General features: G+C 41.4%; 1 protein-coding gene across 30 annotated transcripts in view; it reads right to left on the bottom strand.

Annotated features, from left to right (window-relative positions):
* Positions 1 to 23,532, bottom strand: part of PATJ (PATJ crumbs cell polarity complex component) — a 411,839-nt gene that overhangs the window by 61,944 nt on the left and 326,363 nt on the right. For all 30 annotated transcript variants that reach the window (XM_078332015.1, XM_078332024.1, XM_078332028.1 and 27 more), the window contains 2 exons: positions 19,493 to 19,610; positions 13,464 to 13,597 (listed from right to left, as the gene is read on the bottom strand). In XM_078332015.1, coding sequence (XP_078188141.1) covers positions 13,464 to 13,597; positions 19,493 to 19,610 — 252 coding nt within the window. The remainder of the gene's footprint in view (positions 1 to 13,463; positions 13,598 to 19,492; positions 19,611 to 23,532) is intronic.

The raw sequence follows: 23,532 nt of genomic DNA, 5'->3' as shown, positions 1-23,532 counted from the left end.
TGGAATGGCTGGGCCTCTCTCCCTTCACATGGTTTCTCATCCTCCAGGAGGCCAGTCCAGACTTCCTCACAGGGTGGCAGTGTTTCAGGAGAGCAAAAGCTAAAATTGCAAGGCCTCCTGAGATCAAAGCTTGGAAGTCATACAATGCTACTTTTGTCACTCTTGGTCAGACTGGATTCAAGGAATCTGGAAAGAGCTGCATAAAATGTATAGTCTTTTGTTTTTTCTTTTTAAAAAAATTGAGATAGCATATATAGTCCGTTTCAATGTATCACAGATTCTATCAAGGTTGCCAGAGGAATTTTCCAGCCTGCAAACAGTGGAAGGCAGCAATGTGTGATGGGAAGAGTACTGGCTATGGCCAGATAAACCTGTGTTGAGATTTTAGCCCTGCCATTTATCATAGATTTATGATACTTCCATGAAGTTATTTAACCTCTCTGAGCCAGTGTTTCTGCCTCTGTAAAATGGAACTAATAAATTCCCCCTTTTAGATTTTCAGGATGAGATGGGTTATATGCCATGTAAAGTGTCAGCTAAATCATAGCTATTGAGTAATTGCTCATGAAAGCCCCTAACATAGATAATAAGTTTGAAGGAGCATATCTAATACCTAAAACATCTTTGTCAGAGTGATCAAAATTCATGACTCTAAGGATGAGTGACACCAGTCTCGGTCCATTTTTTTCATTTCTAATTTTCCTGCAGAGTGATTCCAAAATATAACTGAAATAAAATCCTTCAAGAAAGATTATAATACAAGGATATTTCAGATTCTCCAGTCACAGACTACTCAGGATTAAGGTCAAAGGACCTTATGAATGCCAACAGGCTCTAAGCCAGACTGCAGGAGTCTTACTCCAAGACATTTTGATTTTCCTTATTTACATACAATCTTCACTGATCATGGATTCCTTATCTGTGAATCCATCTACTCCCTAAAATTTATTTGTAACCCCCATATCAATGCTCCCAGCACTTTGGCTGCCATTCTCTTTTTTATTTTTCTTTAATTAATTAATTTATTTATTTTCAAGACAGGGTTTCACCATGTTGGCTAGGCTGGTCTCGAACTCCTGACCACAGGTGATCTGCCTGCCTCAGCCTCTCAAAGTGCTGAGATTACAGGCGTGAGCGACCACGCCCGGCCGTGGCCGCCATTCTCAAATGTGCAGAGTGGTATAAAATTTGAGTATTCTGATTTCCTTTTTTCTAGCTGGGGTTGAAAAAGGTGTTACTTTGCCTTCTTGCTTCAGTTCTCATACTGTAAACAAGTACCCTTTTCGTGGGCTAGTGTCTTTTTAAAAAAATTTTTGTGCTTTTTCTGTTTAAAATGGCACCCAAGCATAGTGCTGGGATTCTGTCTAGTGTTCCTAAGTATAAGAAGATGTGGATGGGCTACATTGAGAAAATATATGTGTTAGATAAGCTGTGTTCAGGCATGAGTTTTAGTGCTGCTGGTCATGTGTTCAATATTAACGAATCAACAAAATATATCAAACAAAGTGTTTTTAAGCAGAAACACACATAAAGCAAGGTTATGTATTGATCAGTTATTGAATATGTTGACTAGAAGCTTGGAAGAACCTGCCTCTGTAGTTCCCCTAGAAATAATGGTTCGCTCTTCACTAATCAGTGTTTGCCTTGACCTTACAGAATACAACTCCTGTGAACAATGAGAATCAACTATACCTCCTATTATTGCTTTTCCCTGGTGATACTTTACAAAACAATTGGGAAGCACAATGTGGAAGGCAGAAATGCAGACAAATGCTTTCTATAGTAGAGATGACAGGACTTGTGTTGACAAAGGCAGCTCTCTATTGTCCTTGCCACAGTGAGGCAGTGGGTTGATGAACCCAAGGATGGGAAACTTAAAAATGAATTTTCCCTATGCGGCAGCATGTAATTTTATGCTTATATGTCAATACATTTTGTGGATCCATGTTTTTAGAACCAATTACAAAGGTAAAATGCAGAGACGGTTTAAGATGAGTTGGAAAGTTGCTAATCTTCTCCACCTTTGGACCAAGAACTTTTTCTCTTCTTTGATTTAAAGAGTTATTTGGTATCACCTCACTGATTCATGAGAAGCAAAAGACTAAGTGCTATTTAACTTCACTATCTCACAAGAGCATGCAGGACCTGAGGCAGAATGTAGTCCATCAATTTTATACTTACTTTAAGATAACGTTTTTCTTATTTTAACAATTTTACAATTTGATTGAGTCTAACACTCAAACGTACATTTAATGTACTGCTTTCCCACCATAGGTCACAATAAAAGGTTATTGCCTTAGAAGATACACAGTGTTTGCCAAATTGATATTGTTTTGCTTGCCAGCTTCATAGGTTGAACAGATAAGTGTTTCTGTTCAGAAAACCTGAGGGACTATAGCTGTACAAGGGAAGTCAGCAAAGGTCAAAGGAACTTACTGATCATACTTGAAATCAGACTTTAAAAAATCTGGATACTCTATTCAGCTCACAAATAATAAACTGGTTTGCTGCACAGATTTTCCCCAAAATCTCACAACACAGTCAGACTTCAGGTGACCCTTACAAAACTCTTTTATAAAAGAAACACAGAGATAGTCTATATATTCTAGTGTGCATTTACAAAATCTCTCAAGGAGGAAGAAAATGGATCATAATGTTCAGTACCTACTGTTTTGAAATACTTGAAACATTCTCAGCTAATAAACTATAGACAACATAAATGAGCAGTATATCAGCATTAAATAATGGTGGCTCTTTTGACAAAAAAAGATTAAATACTCAATTACACTGGAAGAAATAAAACTAATCTCTCTCTCCCCCCCTTCTCTGTGTGTGTGTGTGTGTGTGTGTGTGTCTGTGTGTGCGCGCATGCATCTGTGTGTGATGAGATAGAATATAGGTTAGGTTCAGTGGTTCATGCTTATAATCCCAGCACTTTGGGAGACTGAGGCGAGAGGATTGCTTGAGCCCAGGGGTTTGAGACCAGCCTAAGCAACAGAGTGAGACCCTATCTCTATAATTTTTTTTTTGGAAACGGAGTTTTTCTCTCTTGTTACCCAGGCTGGAGTGCAATGGCGTGATCTCGGCTCACCGCAACCTCCACCTCCTGGGTTCAGGCAATTCTCCTGCCTCAGCCTCCTGAGTAGCTGGGATTACAGGCACGCACCACCATGCCCAGCTAAGTTTTTATATTTTTAATAGAGACGGGGTTTCACCATGTTGACCAGAATGGTCTCGATCTCTTGACTTCGTGATCCACCCGCCTCGGCCTCCCAAAGTGCTGGGATTACAGGAGTGAGTCCATAATTTTTTTTAACTATAAAAATTAAAAAAAGAGAGAAATAGAGTCTTACTTTGTTACCCAGGCTGGAGGGCAGTGGCGGCACCATAGCTCACTCTAGCCTTGAGGTCCCAGGCTTAGGAAATCCTCTTGCCTCAGCCTCTTGAGTAGCTGGGGCTACAGGGAACACACCACCACATCTGGATAATTTTCAAAGACTGGGTCTCATTATGTTGCCCAAGCTGGTCTTGAACTTGGCCTCAACCGATCATCCTGCCTTGGCCTCCCTAAGTGCTGGGATTACAGGCATAAGCCACTGTGCCTTGCTGTGTGCATGTTTTTTAATACACTGGACTATGCAAGCAATCCTAAAACCCAAACTCTGGTATTGCAAATTCTTGCATACTATTTACAGGTAACTAATATATGAAACAAAATCACAGCAATACCTGGCAAATGTAAAAACTGCTGTAAATACATTAAAATGTTTTGCACTTCAAGATTGAACAAGTTTTCTCCTCTTAAGTTTGAAAAAGAAATGGTTTTATATTTATTTAAAATGGAATGCCCTTACCCAAGTCTTGATTTAACAAAAAGTTGATATTTATCAATATGAATATAATTTTTCATACAGAAATATAGTCTTATTTTAAGAAAATAGTATAATATTTGCATTACATTTCATAAGTCCCTACAGTTCCATTTGGTTCTTATTTATAATATTTTTGCTTACAGTCATATTCTTTAAGACCAGAAATGTCCAAATCTGGAAATTCAGAGGTACTATTCATTAACATTCTTTCACGGTGATTCATAGACTTTTTGTAAACTCTGCTTTGATTTTAAAATAAAACTAAGGTAATAAGCTGTTTTGTATAAAAATAGATGACTTAAGCAATAACAATAAAATGAGCTTGGCTTTGGTGGATCGCATGCCAAAACAAACCACACTCCTCATGAAATAAGACTGTACAAAGTTCATGTCGAGGGGAATAACAAAATAAAACACTTAATCAAATATAAAATAGCTTTCTATTCTGCTTATTCAAAAAATATACAGTGGTTTAAATTGCTGTAGTCCTATGTTTAAATTATCAAAAGCAGTACCAGAATGCAACATGATGAGGGGTTAAGTGGTTATGGCTAAAGAACAGGTATTCTTTATTTCCATTTCCAGATAGACGAATTTTGCCACATAGTACGCAAATGGGAGAGAGTATGTCTACCATGATACTTCTTGTTAATGTATCTGCCCCACAAAACTTTTGTTTAATAAGAATGAATTAAATTGGTATTAAATAAGGTGATTGAAAAAAATTCGGATTTGAAACTTGGAGAGAAATGACAAGATTCTAACTCTCAGCTGGGCACAGTGGCTCACGCCTATAATCCCAGCATTTTGGGAGGCTGAGATGAGCGGATCACCTGAGGTAAGGAGTTTGAGACCAGCCTGGCTAATATGGTGAAATCCCATCTCTACTAAAAATACAAAAATTAGCTGGGCGTGGTGGTGGGTGCCTGCAATCCTAGCTACTCAGGAGGCTGAGGTAGGAGAATGGCTTGAACGCAGGAGGTGGAGGTTGCAGTGAGCGGAGATCGTGCCATTGCACTCCAGCCTGGGCAACAGAGCAAGACTCCGTCTCAAAAAAAAAAAAAAATTCTAACTCTAATATTCCCAGTACTTTTTATCATTAAGAATATCTAAATCTGCTGGGCGTGGTGTCCCACGCCTGTAATCCCAGCACTTTGGGAAGCCAAGGCAGGTGTCTTATGAGGTCAGGAGATCGAGACCATCCTGGCCAATATGGCGAAACCCCGTCTCTATGAAAATATAAAAATTAGCCAGGCATGGTAGCACACACCTGTAATCCCAGCTATTCAGGAGGCTGAGGTGGGAGAATTGCTGGAACCCAGGAGATGGAGGCTGCAGTGAGCAAGATTGCATCACTGCACTCCAGGCTGGGGGACAGAGTGAGCCTGTCTCACAAAAAAGGTATATTTAAATCTAAAAAGAGAATAGTGCTTGAATCTCTCTCTCTCTCTCTCTCTCTTTCTCTCTCTCTCTCTCTCTCTCTCTCTTTCTCTCTCTCTCTCTCTCTCTCTCTTTCTCTCTCTCTCTCTCTCTCTCTCTTTCTCTCTTTCTCTCTCTCTCTCTTTTTTTTTAATGGACAAGGTCTTGCTCTGTTGCTCAGGCTGGAATGCAGTGGTGCAATAATAGTTCAGTGCAGCCTTGACCTCCTGGGGATAAGCCATCCTCCTGCCTCAGTCTCCCAGGTGGCTGGGACTACAGGCATATGCCACCATGCTCAGCTAATTAAAAACTTTTTTTTGAAAAGACAGGGGTCTTGCCACGTTGCCCAGGCTGGTCTCAAACTCCTAGCCTCAAGCAATCCTCCCATCTCAGCCTCCCAAAGGGCTGGGATTGCAGGTGAGCAAGGCACCTGACCTTGAATCACTTAATTTTCTTTCTTTTCTTTCTTTCTCTCTCTCTCTCTCTTTCTCTTTCTTTCTTTTTTTTGAGACGGAGTCTCTGTCGCCCAGGCTGGAGTGCAGTGGTGTGATCTCGGCTCACTGCAACCTCCATCTCCCGGGTTCAAGCGAGTTTTCTGTCTCACCCTCCCAAGTAGCTGGAAGTACAGGCACGTGACACCATGTCTGGCTAATTTTTGTATTTTTAGTAGAGACAGGGTTTTACCGTGTTGGTCAGGCTGGTCTCAAACTCCTGACCTCTGGTGATCTACCTACCTCAGCCTCCCAAAGTGCTGGGATTACAGGCATGAGCCACCGCGCCTGGCCTATTTTACTTTTTAAAAAATAAGAGATGGGGTCTCACTATGTTGCTCAAGTTGGTCTCAAACTCCTGGGCTCCAAAGAGCAGGGATTACAGATGTGAGCCACTGTGCCCAGCCAAATCACTTTTTAAAAAGTTTAATGTTGAAAAAGAAATATGTGGCCAGGCACAGTGGCTCATGCCTGTAATCCAAGCACTTTGGAGGCCAAGGTGGGCGGATCAAGACCAGCCTCACCAACATGGTGAAACCCCATCTTTAAAAAAAAAAAAAAGAAAGAAAAACAAATATCCAATTGTCTAGGAATGAAGCCACATTTCACTGTGCAGGTACTATAACAGACACACAGACAAAGAAAGTTAAGGATCTACTTTAACACAAATGTTTATAATTAATAACAACTCAACTCCGTTTAAATAGGCACTGGGCAAAACTCTTTATATTCATTATCTTAATTAATTCACGTGACAATCTTAAGAGGTAGATTTTAATCACCACAGTGGCACAAATGAAGAAACAGATTTCACTTAGAAAGGCTGTCACTTGTCCAGGGTCCCACAGTTAAAGATCTAAGATTCTAATGCCAAAGAACCAGCATCATTACTCTGCTATGGTGCCTTTTAGGTCTGGTAGAATGCACTGTCTATAGCCTGGGATCTATGGCAATGGCATCAGGGAAGGAAAATGCATAGAAAGAGGGTCCATTCTCATTCTTTCCCCGCTCCATTTGTTCAATTCCAAACAGTTCAAGTCTGCCAATAACCCAAGATAAAGGATTTATTTCTTAAGTTTTTCTTCTTTATAATTCTCAAGGCTGATAGTAACCCCAATGAATGAGTCTGGAGAACTATCTATTACTTCTTCTGAGGATACTGCTGATAAAACTTTTTTTTTTTTTTTTTTTTTTTTGAGACAGAGTCTTACTCTGTCGCCCAGGCTGGAGTGCAATGGTGTGATCTCGGCTCACCACAACCTCTGCCTCCTGGGTTCAAGCGATTCTCTTGCTTCAGTATCCCGAGTAGCTGGGATTATAGGCATGCACCACCAGACCTGGCTGATTTTGTATTTTTAGTAGAGATGGGGTTTCCCCATGTTAATCAGGCTAGTCTTGAACTCCCAACCTCTGGTGATCCGCCCACCTTGGCCTTCCAAAGTGCTGGGATTACGAGCATGAGCCACTGCACCAGGCTTACTGATAAAACTTCTAATCAATAAGTATAAATTTCTGAGAAGCGGACATTGAAGGAGCAACTGCTCCCTGAGGAGCAGTTAAGGAATATGATGCAAACATCAGAAAAGGTAAGGGCCTTTGGTCTTTCATTTGGCAGAGCAGGACGAGTTCTCTAAGCTGCAGGATTTCATGCAAATTTAACACTCCAACAAGACCAGAGGGGTGAAGGGAGATAGAAGACAGGATGAAAGGATGGATTAATGGATGGAAGGAAATAAAAATTATGATTTAATATACTACCTCTGATATCCAATGTGCCTTATCTTCCTGGCTTATAAGAAACATAACAAACAGCTTCTATCAATTAAATCTAGGAAGTGGATATCATGGCTCTATTCTTTTCTGGACTCCAGAGGAAGTCCCTATTTTAATAGTCCTTATTATGACTTTTCATTGGTTTATCTGCTATATAGACCACAATCACTAAAAGTCAATAGAATTAACTTGAAGGAATGTGTGAGCTCTTTGAGGACAGGGTTATCTCAATTTTGTATCCTCAGCACTAAGCAAAGGGCAGCCTTTGAGCAAACATATGCAACCTATCACAGAAGAGCCACATTCACCAAAGGCAAGCGTGGGAGCAACATCACAAGATCAAAACAACAGCAGAAGTCTGCCGTTGAGGATTGGGTCCAGGTGTGCTCGTAAACCTTCCCAAGAGGTTCGCCCTTATCATTCCCTCAGCATTTTAAAATTTAAATATGATGGGATGCTAAGTGAGCTCTCCCTCTGTGATCTCAGAAACCATCTGTCTTGGCTCTAGACAAACTATTTATAGCAAAGAGGACTGATGTGGTGTCAAGACCAGGTCCCAGAGACTTAATTCCTCTAAAGACAGCAAAAATATCTCTTGGACACACAACAAAGAAGACACAGAAACATTAATTGGGAGGGTTGGAGCAGATGTTAGAGGTCACCAGAACTTGGGGTGTACTCTTTCCCCATGCGAGAGCTGAAGTCAGGACACATCACCTAACCAAATGTGCAAAGGTTCTTCTGTAGTGAGTCTCAATGTTTCCCACCGTTTCCCTTTGAACTTTGCCTTTGCTCTCATCTTTGTTTGCTAACTTTCTGCCAGCTGGATCCCATCCCAGGACCTGATTGGAAAATGTGACCTACAGTATCGGTTAGGTTGCATGTTCCATGTCAAAATCTGGAAGGTGGGGGAAAAAAAGGAAAAATGAAAGATTTGCATTGTGGTAAATAATAACTTTATTTGTTGAAGTGCTTTCTAACCCCTACAATTCAGCCTCACTGAAATGCCAGGCAGGCCTATATATTTCTCCTGAGTCTAACTTACGGCTTTTGATGAGGTACCTGAGGTTAGGAAATAAAAGTGTGTCCATCCCTCATTTTTAAGTGGTGCTTATCCTTCCAAGGACAATGCGATTTACAGTCTCAAAAGGCAGAACTATATATTACGAAACTCAAAAAGCTCTTGATTTAAAAAAATTTTTTTTGGCTGCCTCACGGTGGCAGGGAAAGGAGAGTACAGGATTTAGCAAACAGCTAAATTATTAAGCTGATTTTGCATATGTGAAAACAGAGAGTTGGAGAAGGTATGTGCCATGGGCAATTGCTCACTGTGTGCTAAGCATCCTAGGAAGGTCATCTCTTATGATCATCCTAGTATATCTACAAGGTATTATTATATCTGTAAATAGAGCAGGAAATAGACTCTGAGAGGTTAAGAAATCTGCCCCAGCTAGTAAATGGTAAAGAGGGAATATGACTGAAAGCTAAAAGAGAGGATCAGCATCAGCTCTCAGTTTGGCTGAGGACAGATCATGAAACCCAGCAAAGACTTCATTGGGGAGGAGTGGCTTAGAGGAGGTAGAGAAGCTTGATGGGAGCAGGAGGGCAGAAGAGAGCAATGCGAGGAGAGCAGGGCAAAGTCCGAGAGGCTGCAGTGCATATGTAGGTTTGGGGAACAATGGTCTGGTCTGGTCCTGTGTTGATGGTACATGAGACCGTCTACATAAAGCAGGAGCTAGCTGGATTGCTGGTGCTAGTCAAAGTGTTTCTGTGAACTGCTGAGAGATCAGATGGCACAAAATTACGAAGAATTATTGGCTGGGCATGGTGGCTCATGCCTGTAATCCAAGCACTTTGGAGGCCAAGTGACTCCTCCTGAGGTCAGGAGTTCAAGACCAGCCTGACCAACATGGTGAAACCCCGCTTTAAAAAAAAAAAAGAATTATTTAAAATATGATTAGAAAATACAGCCCAGACCAAATTTCTTGAAGGGAAACCTCTAAGGAAGAGTTTGCCTCTTTTCCAAATGACAAACGCTGAACAGACAGCATTCCAAGCCAGAAATAAGAAATGTAGAGGTTTGGGGCCTTAAGGGGGCAAAGGCCCAAACTGGGTGCTAAAAGTGGCTGCTGAGCTGGCTAACTCCAGGCATTGCCCATTCCACCCAAGATGCTAAATATGTCACAATGTATGTATGAAGCCACAAATGGCAGTTCCTGCTTGCACAGGCAAGAGGAGAATTCAGGATATAAATTATCATGAATTCCAGAGAAAAGTTTTAACAATACTTTTATCAGGCTGAAGGAGATAAAATCCCTTCAGGTTCAGGTGAGGTGGTTCACTAGCAAGGTGGGACTCAAAGCCAGGATTTTCTAGACTTGTCCCAATGATAGGAAAGGGAAGGACCATGACCAGCAAACATGTAAAAGGCATTAATCATAGAGACAGGAGAAACTCTAGGCAGACAGGGGTGAATCCCTGGCAAAACCCCACCTTTGAGCTGAAAAACATGAAACCCATGGTCCATAGTGATCATTTCTATCCCTGTTTGCCTGCTCTCTCCTGATTGGTTTTTTCTGAATAATGTCTTTTTACTAATTGGATGTTGCCTTTTCCCAAAACTACCTATGGCCCACCCTGCCCCTAATCCTGTGCCCATGAAGACCCCAGACTCATTTGGTAGATGAGAGAAGCTTGACTGGAGAGAGGCAACTTGACTTTAGAGGGACGGCTGGACTTTGGTGGAGAGATGGCTTAACTTTAGAGAAGGGCCAGCTGGACTTCAGGGAAGACTATCTGCCTATCCCGTCCCTTCTCCAGGTCCCCTCTCCATTGACAGCCACTTCCATTGCTAAATAAAATTATTCTCCACCATCATTCAAGTGTCTGTGCGACCTAATTCTTCTTGGATGCTGCTGGACAAGAGCCTTGGACTAACTGAGTATGGGTACCCAAAAAAGGTTCTCACACTGGCCCTTTGCCCTTGCTGGCAGGGGTCAGCTGCCCCCTGCAACAAGGCAAGGGGCCCACTGAACTGTGAAAACACACTGCTGTTGAAGCTCACAGATGGTGGAGCTTAGCATTGTAACACACTCTCTGGGGCTTCAGGGGTCACAGGCACCCCCACCTGGTCTGGCTGCAGGGACCCCATGGAGTCTGCTCCAGCCAGTGCCCAAAGCAGCCTGCTGGGACCTGCACTCACTCACTCATGCACTTCCTCCTACAAGAGGTTGAGTGCAGTGGTCAGAGTAAACCGAGTACCCCTGTTGCAAGTCTGATGAAGGGGTCAAGAGAAAACTCCTGCATCATCAAGACGCCGCTTTCTACAGCATGTGCTGTTCTTGAGTTTCCTATCGCTTCATAGGATCTCCCCACCCTCAATAGTACTACCACAAAAGTGTTATATTACTGCCCAAAATGGAAAAAAAAGTTTTATAGGCCCTGATATATTTGTTTAATCTGGCACATACAATTTATTGCTTACTAAATAAAATGGGCAAAAGAAATACCAAAATATTCATTTAAAACATATTCATTAATAAAGTGATTGTCTCTAGGGGAGGCCCTGGTTTTTTAGGAAGGATTGGTAGTGAAGGACAGAGCTAGGGCAAAAAGGTAGGAGGGAGATTTTTTTTTTAATTGCATTTTAGGTTTTGGGGTACATGTGAAGAACATGCAAGTAGTTGCATAGGTACACACGTGGCAGTGTGATTTGCTGCCTTCCTCCCCTTCACCTGTATCTGGCATTTCTCCCCATGCTATCACTCCTCAACTCCCCACCCCTGACTGTCCCTCCCCTATTTCCTCCCAATAGATCCCAGTGTGTAGTGCTCCCCTCCCTGTGTCCATGTGTTCTCATTGTTCAACATCCACCTATGAGTGAGAACATGCGGTGTTTGTTTTTCTATCTTGTGTCAGTTTGCTGAGAATGATGGTTTCCAGGTTCATCCATGTCCCTACAAAGGGACACAAACTCATTGTTTCTGATGGCTGCATAATATTCCATGGTGTATATGTGCCACATTTTCCCTGTCCAGTCTATCTACGATGGGCATTTGGGTTGTTTCCAGGTCTTTGCTATTGTAAACTGTGCTGCAATGAACATTTGTGTGCATGTGTTTTTATAGTAGAACGATTTATAATCCTTTTTTCACTTTTTTCCTTTTATGGCAATTTAACTTTGTGTAAGACGCAGGTATTAAATACGCACACACACACACACACACACACTCTCTCAAAATTTTCCTTTTGTGTCAGTCTAACTTTGAATAATATGCAGGTATTACACACACACACACACACACACACACACACAGATGTCTTGATTAATCACACTTTGAGTAAATCAAAACCCAGGAAAAGTTTTACATTTTAATGGTATTACTAAGTAGTAATAAACAAAAGGTACTGAATAATGAAAAATCAATCATCCTGGCCAGGCACAGTGGCTCATGCCTGTAATTGCAGCATTGTGGGAGGGATCACTAAGGTAGGAGGATCACTTGATCGTAAAAGTTCAAAACAAGCTTGGGCAACATAGCAAGACCCCATCTCTATTTATTTAAAATAAAAATAAAAAACAATAAAATCAATCATCCCAGGAAACACTAACATTCTAGACCAACTTTAAAAAAAAAAATTATGAGTAGACATGAAAATGGTCAGTGTAAAATAAACCCTAAATTGTTGGGCTAGAATAATTCATGTATATATATTGTGTTTTTGTTTTTCTGTTTTTTAAAGAGACAGGGCCTTGCTCTGATGCTCAGGCTGGATGCAGTGGCATGATCATAGTTCACTGCAGCCTCAAACTCCTGGGCTCAATTGATCCTCCTTCCTCAGACTCTTGAGTAGCTGGGAATACAGGTGTGTACCACCAAACGTTGCTAATTAACAAAAAAAGTTTTCTTGTAGAGATGAGGTCTTGCTATGTTGCCCAGCCTGTCTCAAATCACTGGCCTCAAGCTATCCACCTGCCTTGGTTACCATGCCAGTCTGATTTTAGCCACTATTCCATTAAAAGAATAACAAGAATAACAATAGTTCCTACGTACTGAATATTTACTATGTGCCAACATCCTAGATGGAGAAAATCCCGATTAAAGTTTTTTGTTTCTTTTTTTTTTGGGACAAGGTCTTGCTCTCTGTCACCCAGGCTGGAAGGTAGTGGCATGGTCACGGTTCGCTGAAGCCTTGACCTCCTGGGCTCAAGTGACCAACCTGCCTAAGCCTCCTAAGGAGCTGAAACCACAGGTGCTTCCCTCCCCACCCAGCTGATTTTTTTTTTTTTAGATGGAGCTCTGTTTTTTTTTTAGTTCTGTTGCCCAGGCTGGAGTGTAGTGACACGATCTCAACTCACTGCAGCCTCTGCCTCCTGGGTTTAAGCGATTTTCCTGCTTCAGACTCCCAAGTAGTTGGGACTACAGCCACCATGCCTGGTTAATTTTTGTATTTTTAGTAGAGACAAGGTTTCACCATGTTGGCCAGGCTGGTCTTGAACTCCTGACCTCAAGTAATCCACCTGCCTCAGCCTCCCAAAGTGCTGCGATTACAGGCATGAGCCACTGTGCTCGGCCCATCCAACTAATATTTGTAATTTTTTGTAGAGGTAGGGTTTCGCCATGTTGCTCAGGCTGGTCTCGAACTCCTGGGTTCAAGCGATCTGCCTGCCTTGGCTGCCCAAAGTGCTGGGATTACAAGCGTGAACCACCATGCCCAGCCCTGATGAAAATTAAACACTGAGAAAAACTTGAAAACTAGCTAGACTATGGATGCACATCTATTTATAATCAAATTTTCTCCCCATACTATGAAAAAGACAAGTCTTTCAGAGTCGTGGCACAGGGCCAGAATGAACCTCAACAACTAGTTCTGTGATAGTGGATACATTTTACTTCTAGAAACTTACCAATGGTGTGTCTTTTCCTCCCACGATGCTGAGACCAAGCCCTGAACGTCCCTTGGATATTTCTATAATCATTTCCTGTCCAGGGACAATGGGACATGTTGCCGGATCCACTGACAGAGGAGCCTGGAGACCACCTAGAAAAGAATTGAACACAGAGTGACTGGCGCGGAAGAGATGCAGCTCAGCCTGCATATTCCATCACGTGGGGAGTGTGGGCTTGCACGTGTTTATCACAGCACTTCTTTTCCGGCAAACACCATGAAGGAAAAAGCCGGGTTATTCCTGCCTTTTACCCAGGGATGACACTCGAGATTAAAATGGTAACTCCCCTACCCCTCAACCCTCAAAACTTCAATTTTAGTTGAAAGTTTAAAAATCTTATTTATTATTTTTGAGACAGAGTCTCACTCTGTCGTGCAGGCTGGAATGCAGTGGTGTGATCTCAGCTCGCTGCAACACCTCCTGGGTTCAAGTGATTCTTCTGCCTCAACCTCCCAAGTATCTGGGATTACAGGTGTGTGTCACCACCTGGCTACTTTTTGTATTTTTAGTAGAGACAAGGTTTCACCATGTTGACCAGGCTGGTCTCGAACCCCTTAACTCAGGTGATCCTCCCGCCTTGGCCTCCCAAAATGTTAGGATTATAGGCATGAGCCACTGCACCCAGCCAAAAGTTTTAAAATCTTAAAATAGAACATGAAAATCTTTATGGAAAAATTAGAATGATTAAATGATTAGGTACATAAAGGCCTATGTTACAATGAAAATAAAGGCTGCTATAAGAGGAGGTTCTGAGCTACAGAATACTAATTAAGAAAAGTACCTAAATGCTTTCAATTGGAGCATATCCGATGAATTAAATTATTAAGATGTATAAAGGATTGAATCATAAAGTATGAAATACCTAAAAACAGCAATTACCTAAATTTATCCCCAAATATATTAGATATAGAGTAAAATAAAATTCATCATCAACACAAGACTCAAAAATTACTTGCAGGGTTCACAGAGGAAAAGTTTATTTAAAGGTTACTACTTTTTTACAAAGGTTTATTTTTAAAAATAATTGTTTTAGGTTAAGTTTTTCCAAAAATGAGGGAAAAAATGTTTCTAGGCTAAGAAAAAATGTTTAATAACACCCATTTGGCTGGGCATGGTGGCTCATGCCTGTAATCCCAGGACTCCGGGAGGCCACAGTGGGCGGATCATGAGGTCAGGAGTTTGAGACCAATCTGGCCAATATAGTGAAACCCCATCTGTACTAAAAATAAAAAAATGTAGACAGGTGTGGTGGTGTATGCCTGTAATCCCAGCTACTCGGGAGGCTGAGAAAGGAGAACCCGGGAGAGAAAGGTTGCAGTGAGCTGAGATCACACCATTGCACTCCAGCCTGGGCAAAAGTGTGAGAGAGACTTTGTCTCAAAACAAACAAACAAACAAACAAACAGACAGACAAACAAACAAACAAACAAAACCAAACCTGTTTATCCAGCATAAAATCTGTATACAGGCATTTTCCAGGTAACTGAACCTAACCCATTAAAAACTCAAAACATTTGGATGGATGCAGTGGCTCATGATTGTAATCTCAGCACTTTGCTAGGTCGAAGTGGGTGGATCACCAGAGGTCAGGAGTTCGAGACCAGCCTGGTCAACATGGTGAAACCCTGCCTCCACCAAAAATATAAAACATAGGTGGGTGTGGTGGTGGGTGCCTGCAATCCCAGCTACTGGGGAGGCTGAGGCAGGGGAATCGCTTGAGCCTAGGAGGCAGAGGTTGCGGTGAGCCAAGACTACACCATTGCACTGCAGCCTGGGCAGCAAGAGTAAAACACCAACTTAAAGAAACAAAAAAAAGCCCTCAAAACATTCAAAATGTTGAATAGTTTCAAGAGATGCTCATACAAATAATAATCTCCAGAGAATGTCATATTTTCTGATAACTAAGTTTGATCACCATGAGTATTGTTTCTTATTATACAATTCAGGAAAAGGCTGATGAGAGATGGCCCCATCTGCTGGTCAGCTGCAGCTAATGCACAGAACTGAGATGAGATCCAAACGCTCATTCAACCTATGTAAAAGCAGGGGTCAGCAGACTACAGCTGCGGCTTTTACCCTTTAAAAGCTTGAGAAAAAAACTCAAAAGAAAACAATGTGTGAAGGCATGTGAAAATGATATGAGTCTAAATTTCAGTGTCTGTAAATAAAGTCGTATTGGAACACAAACCCACTAATTCATTTATGCCGGTTAACTGCAACAGAGGTTGTGTGGACCATAGCCTAAAATATTTACTGTCTACTTCTTTATAGAAAAAGCTTGCCAATCTCTGGTATAAAACAAAAAGAAACAGGCTCTAGGTAAGCCTGTGGGGGTACTGGTCTAACTTGGTGATAATCACGGTCTTTGGAATGAAAAGGCGCAGGTTTTGGAGTGGCACAGAGGCACAGTTGAGTTCCTAAGCAGGAAGTTCACAGGAGGGTGAAAGTGGAGCTCACTTCTCATCAGAACAATGTATGTAACCACTATGTAAGAGGCTGTTAGAGAAACTAAATGAATAGCACGTGTAGGGTGCCTAGCCCAGAGTCTGCCACATTGTGGGCATTTATACATTGGTTGGTACCATCCAAATGGAATTTATTAATCTAAAGGCCTCCTGGTTAAGAGCAAGAAATTCAGGGACACAACCATACAAGTGCCATATTTAGAAGTAGCCTATGGCTGCGAGCACACTACAATGGCAAGGTTGAGTAACTGGCAACAGAGACTGTGTGGACCATAGCCTAAACATTTACCATCGGCTTCTTTATAGAAAAAGCTTGCCAAACTCCACTATAAAACAAAAAGAAACAGGCTCTAGGTAAGACAGAGACAAGGCAGAATATTAAATCGTAAACCTAATTTGCCTCTAAATCTTTTTGCAGCATGTGTATTTTATACTACATTTCCCATTAATTTACAATAAAAATGATGTACAATAGTAGCACACTTTCATAGGTGCTTTAAAAAGTTTTTATTGTTTTTAGGCTGGGTGCGGTGGCTCACACCTGTAATCCCAGCACTTCGAGAGGCCGAGGTGCACAGATCACCGGAGGTCAGGAGTTCGAAATCAGCCTGACCAACATGGTAAAACCCTGTCTCTACTAAAAATGCAAAATTAGCTGGGCATGATGATGCATGCCTGTAATCCTGCTACTAGAGAGGCTGAGGCAGGAGAATCACGTGAACTCGGGAGGTGAAGGTTGCAGTGAGCTGAGATCATGCCATTGCTCTCTAGCCTGGGCATCAAGAACGAAACTCTAACTCAAAAAAAAAAAAAAAAAAGAAAAGTTTACACTGCTTTTGTAACTGACTAGCATAGTCTCCTGAGTGAGAAGAGAGGAAAAACCTAGTGAGACATCCTGGAGATGGCATTTCTTTTCCCTCCTCCATGTTTGCCTCACCCTAGCCAGTACTGAGTCAGTCTTCCTATTTATTTCGCTCATGGAATCCAGCCCCGAACCTGGCTCATACCAAGCCCTTAAAATAAATGCTTGGTAAGTAATGAGTAAATGAATAAAATGTCTGCAGATTCAACTGTAGAATGATAAGCTTCATTTATTTATTTAATCATGAGAATGAAAACCAGCCAGGCACAGTGGCTCATGCCTGTAATCCTAGCACTTTGGGAGGCTGAGGTGGGTGGATCACCTGAGGTCAGGAGATAGAAACCAGCCTGCCCCGCTTCCACCAACACAGTGAAACCCTGTCTTTACTAAAAATACAAAAAAATTAGCTGGATGTGGTGGTGGGTGCTTGTAATCCCAGAAACTCAGGAAGCTGAGGCAGGAGAATCGCTTGAACCCAGGAGGTGGAGGTTCCAGGAGCCACGATGGCACCACCGCACTCCAGTCTGGGCAACAAGAGTAAAATTCCATTTCAAAAAAAAAAAAAAAAAGAGAGAATGAAAACCAGGAAGGATGATGAATTTCTGTCATCTAAGTACAAACATGTGATGTATATTAACAAAACTCGTCTACATTCATAGTCAGCATACATTCTTGGTAAAGGGCCAAACATACATATTTTGGGCATTACAGGCCAGACCGTCTCTGTTGCAACTACTGAACTCCATCATTATAGTGTGAAAAAAGCCACTGACTAAAACAAATTAGTGTCTATAAACCTGTATTTGTGAACATTGAAATATAAATTTCATAGAATTTTTATAAAATATTCTTTTGGTTTTTTTTCAACCTTTAAAAAGTGAAAACCTTTTTTAGCTTGTAGGCCATGCCAAACCAGCTGGAAGGCCAGATTTGACCCATGCGCTATAGTTTTCTGACCATATTCATCAAATGTGTTAGTACAACTCCAATGCTTCAAAATAGTACCTGCTTGATGAAGTTTATGAATTAATATGTATAAAAAAACATAAAAGACAAATACCACAGAGACTTCAGGACTGCTAAATTAATGCAGGGTTATGTTTTGCCATTGGTGAGTACTATCTTTTAAAGAGTCAATTTTTTACTGATTTTTATTCCACAAAAGCAAAGTAGGGCTAGGTACCGTGGCTTATGTCTGTAATCCCAGCACCTTGGGAGGCTGAGGCAGGCAGATCACTTGAGATCAAGAGTTTGAGACCAGGCTGGACACCATGGTGAAACCTCATCTCTACTGAAAATACAAAAATTGCCGGACATGGCGGTGGGTGCCTGTAATCCCAGCTACTCGGGAGGCCGAAGCAGGAGAATCACTTGAACCCGGGAGGCAGAGGTTGCAGTGAGTTGAGATCACCCCACTGCACTCCAGCCTGGATGTCACAGTGAGATTCTGTCTCTCAAAAAAAAAAAAAAAGCCAAGTGGAAATACCCATTATTTATTATAAAGTTCTATTTTCAATCCTTTGTCAGCATTATTCAAGCCAGGAATTTAAATAGAGAATGTGAATACCAATTTCTTTAAGCATTGAAAATCAACATTCTTCAAGCAGCTTATAGCAACATTTGTAGGGCTAAAAATTGGGTTTGATAGGCTTGTTTTTTTTTATTTTTTTTTGAGACGGAGTTTCGCTCGTTACCCAGGCTGGAGTGCAATGGTGCAATCTCGGCTCACCGTAACCTCTGCCTCCTGGGTTCAGGCAATTCTCCTGCCTCAGCCTCCTGAGTAGCTGGGATTACAGGAACATGCCACCATGCCCAGCTAATTTTTTGTATTTTTAGTAGAGACGGGGTTTCACCATGTTGGCCAGGATGCTCTCGATCTCTTGACCTCGTGATCCACCCGCCTCTGCCTCCCAAAGTGCTGGGATTACAGGTGTGAGCCACCACGCCCAGCCGATAGGCTTTTTAAAAGAGATATCACTCAAGACCTAAACATAACCTTTTGGAGAGATTAGAATAATAATCCAGAAGCCTCAGATTCATCCAGAAGCCTCAGATTCAAATAACATTTACTGAGATCCCTTTTTCTTTTCCTTTTTTTTCTTTTTTCCTCATTTACAGTATTTTAATCTTTCTTTTTTCTCTTTTCTTTCTTTCTCTTTTTCCTTTCTTTCTCTCTTCTTTCTCTTTCTTTCCTCTCTCTCTCTCTCTTTCTGTCACCCAGGCTGGAGTACAGTGGTGTGATCTCAGCTCACTGCAACCTCTGCCTCCCAGGTTCAAGTGATTCTTCTGCCTCATCCTCCTGAGTAGCTGTGATAACAAGTGACAGGTGCCCACCACCAAGCCCAGCTAATTTTTTGTAGTTTTAGGAGAAACAGGGTTTGATCATGTTGGCCAGGCTGGTCTCAAACTCCTGACCTGCTGAGGTCCTTTTCTGTTCTAGTGCTTTTATATTCAAAAAGTAATAGGCAGTGGCGATGGCAGAGAGGAGGAAAATGGTAAAGGAAACAAAGTGACCTATCCAAGCCCCAAAGCTAAGGAAGTGGAGGAAGCATCTAGACTCAGGCTTCTGCCTCCTGGTCCAGTTATCTTTTTAGGACATTAGGATCCCTTTCCTTCTCTAAGGCTTAATGAGCCAGATCTGCTCAGGAAAAGAATCATACCATAGCCTGTGAAGTCTGCATCTGTTGAATTGTATGATGAAGTTGGTGCTAATGGTATCTCTTGTGAACTGAAGGAGACTTTCGTTGGATATTTTTGCTGTTTCATCTGGCTGACAGCCTACAAAAGAAAGGAAAATTAGATGAATGTCAAATAAGGAGAAAGGAAACAAGAAAACACTTTAAAACTGGTGAATTGTTACCCAAAGAATGGCGCACTCCAATGATGTCTTTTGAGAATATAGGGTTGGAGGGATGGCAAGAAGTTAGGATGATTTATGCCCCACTCTGCATGCTTCCCTTGCTTCCCTATTTAACTTTATATCTAAAATGCTTTGAGGAAGGGCAGATCAAGGAAGGGAGGAAGGATAAATGCTGAAGATACTTTGTCACTGATCTGTACATGAAGCTGGGGGTAGGAGGAAGAACAAAAATTATGTTACAATTTCTACTCATTCTGATGAAATTAGCAAAAGTCCCTTTATGGACTTTGAAATGACTTATCTGTGCTGTGCACATTGCAAAACAATCTATGCTGGGGATGTCTGGAGCACCAATGTTGTCCATTTCTTCTGGACACACCAGAGTCAAAGATGCATTTGGTAGGTTAATTAAGCACAATTAGGGGCAAAGAAAACAACATCTACTGAAAGCCTACTAAATGCCAGGTATCAGTGACATTTAATTCACATAAAGGAACTGTGCTTTATTCACCTATGATACCCAGAACCTGGAACACAGTAGGGACTCAATAAAATCCATGATGAATGAGCGAGCAAGTGAATGAGTGAAGAAAGAAAAGCAAAACTGCACACATGAGAAACTCAGGTAGAAAGTCAACTTGCAATTCAATAAAGGTACAGGGACCTTGCTGTGTGAGCTTGGGAAAAATTAACTCGCAATTCTGGATTTTTGCTGACAGAAGCTCCAATGAATATTAATATTAAAAAACTAAGAAAAACCAAAAGGACTCTTTGCTTATTTAACAGGCAGATAAGAAATATAGGTAGTAGCCAGGCGCAGTGGCTCACGCCTGTAATCCCAGCACTTTGTGAGGCCGAGGCGGTGGATCACCTGAGGTCGGGAGTTCGAGACCAGCCTGGCCAACAAGGTGAAACCCCCATCTCTACTAAAAATACAAAAATTAGCCAGCATGGTGACACACCTCTGTAATCCCAGCTACTCAGAAGGCTGAGGCAGGAGAATCCCTTGAACCCAGGAGGCGGAGGTTGCAGTGAGCCAAGACCGTGCCCCTGCACTCCAGTCTGGGCAACAGAGCGAGACTCCATCTCAAAAAAAAATTATGTATATGTATATATTATATATATTTATATATACAATATATTAATTATATATAATATATATGTCATATATAATATAATATATATGTTACATATTTATGTATTATATATATATTTATATAATATATAAATATATAAAATTATATATATATATAACAACCTGACCTGCCTCTGGATCTGCAGTTAGCTAGGGAACTCATGCCCAGCTGAAGTCCGGTAGTAAAGTACAGGCTGGCCCTGGAGTCTAGAAATAGGACCAAAATAACTGCTCTAGAACCATAACACCCCAAGATTCTGTCTGTGCCTCAATGTAAGGCATTGTGCAGTGTGCAGTCACAATGAAACAATATCACCCAATGTGCATATGGTTTTTATTTTTCAAAACACTTTCACATCCATAAAGTCATTCAATCATGAAAATAACCCTGCCAGTTAAATATTACTTTTTTTTTTTTGCAGACAAAGCAAGCATAAATGTCAAGTGACATATCTGAAATCATGCAGCTAATTAGAGAAAGAGGTAGAACTGGAAGTCAATAGTTGAAGAATGCTGCAAGCTTAAAGTGTTTATCAAACAGCTGATAGGCAACGATTCTATGTTTTTTCCTGCAGTTTTTCTATCATTGTCTTTTTTTTTTTTTTCTGGACAGAATCTCACTCTGTCATCCAGGCTGGAATAGTGGCATGATCTTAGCTCACTGAAGCCTCAATCTCCTGGGCTCAGGCGATTCTCCCACCTCAGCCTCCCAAGTACCTGGGATTACAGGTATACACCATCACGCCTGGCTAATTTTTTGTATTTTTAGTAGAGATGGATTGGGTTTTGCTATGTTGCCCAGGCTGGTCTCAAACTCCTGGACTCAAGCAATCCACCCATCTCAGCCTCTCAGAGTGCTGGGATTACAGGCATGAGCCACTGTGTTCGGCCACTATTACCATCATTTAATACTGACCATATACTTAGTTAAAAAGACATATTAAATTACACATTTATGAGTGATTTTAAAAGGAAGGAAGTAGAAAAGACAAATAAGAGGTTACTATAAGAAAGCTGAACACTGAGAGGACTTAGATATCCATTTATTCTAAGGACCACATTTACTAGCCTCATTGAAGCTACATGTGCCAACAGACTAAGTTCTGGTCAATGGGATGTAAACAGAAGTGAAAGTACAATTTTTGGATCATTCTCCTAAGGAGGAAGATCCTGCCTTCCCCTTCTCACTGCTTGAAATGCAGATGTGTTGGTGATAACTGAAGCAGCCCTCTTAAACAAAAGAATGGATGCCATCATTTGAGGATGGTAGAGTAATTAAGTAAGAATAATCAGATAAGAGTACAGTAATTAGATAAGAGGTGGTTGGGTCTGCAACACTTTGGAGACACCATATCATCCCCAAACTGACCACACAGACTTATGCAAAAAAAGAACTTCTTGCAGAAATTGAGCCTGTATTTTTTTTCTTTTTTTGAGACAGAGTCTCGCTCTGTCACCAGGCTGGAGTGCAGTGGCACGATCTTGGCTCACTGCAACTTCCACCTCCCAGGTTCAAGCAATTCTCCTGCCTCAGCCTCCCTAGTAGTGGGACTAGAGGTGTGTACCTCCACGTCTAGCTAATTTTTAGTAGAGACGGGGTTTCACCATGTTGGCTAGGATGGTGGACCACATTTACTAGCCTCATTGAAGCTACATGTGCCAAAAGACTAAGTTCTGGTCAATGGGATGTAAACAGAAGTGAAAGTACAATTTTTGGATCATTTTGTATTTTTAGGTCGATCTCTAGACCTTGCCTTGGCCTCTTAAAGTGCTGGGATTACATGCACCTGTATCTTAACTCACACAGATACTTACCACCAACTTATATTTTGTATCGCCTCAAGAAACAACATGGTTTTCCCAACAAGGCTGGGTGCAAACTGCAGTGTTCTTCTATGAAAAATCACATGACTTCTAAAACAGGAAAGCACTAGAGAGAGCAATCACTAGATTATGGCTTTTCTACAGAAAAGAGATGATTGCTGCTTTCCTTTATGTCCCAGTTTCATGTAGCATCTGGTGCAAACAGGTGCCCGATAGATGTTGGTGGAATTGAATTCAATTTAATAATAAGGAAGCAGTCCATAGAATCCAAGTGAAATGCCCAAGCATATATACATAGAGGCAGGCCTCTAGTTGTCAGTATGTGGTGATGGATGAAGGCATGCTCCCATGACTCATTCTTTGGCACAAGACCAAACTACTACATAAGAAAGACCAGAAAGAATGGATTTGCTGTTCTATGTTACTCTATTAGATTATAAGAACTGGGATGAACTTTATAGGTCATCAAACCTAACTAAACCTCTTATCCTGTTTCATAATAGGAACACCTATGGAGCTTTTAAAAATTACAGATGCAGCTGGGTGTGATGGCTCATGCCTCTAATCCCAGCACTTTGGGAGGCCGAAGTGGGAGGATCAAAAGGTCAGGAGTTTGAGACCACCCTGACCAACATGGTGAAACCCCATCTCTACTAAAAAAAAAAAAATACAAAAAAAATTAGCCAGGCATGGTGGCAGGCACCTGTAATCCCAGCTACTCAGGAGGCAGAGGCAGGAGAATTGCTTGAACCTGGGAGGTGGAGGTTGCGGTGAGCTGAGATCACACCACTGCATTCTAGCCTGGGTGACAGAGTAAGACTCCATCTCAAAAAAAAAAAAAAAATTACAGATGCTAGGATCCCCATTGCAGACAAAATAAA

The sequence above is a fragment of the Callithrix jacchus genome, chromosome 7, assembly GCF_049354715.1.
Source record: "Callithrix jacchus isolate 240 chromosome 7, calJac240_pri, whole genome shotgun sequence".
In the NCBI taxonomy this organism is placed as follows: Eukaryota; Metazoa; Chordata; class Mammalia; order Primates; family Cebidae; genus Callithrix; species Callithrix jacchus.
Note: the sequence above shows the minus strand (reverse complement) of the source record. Positions and strands in the feature narration are given on the sequence as shown.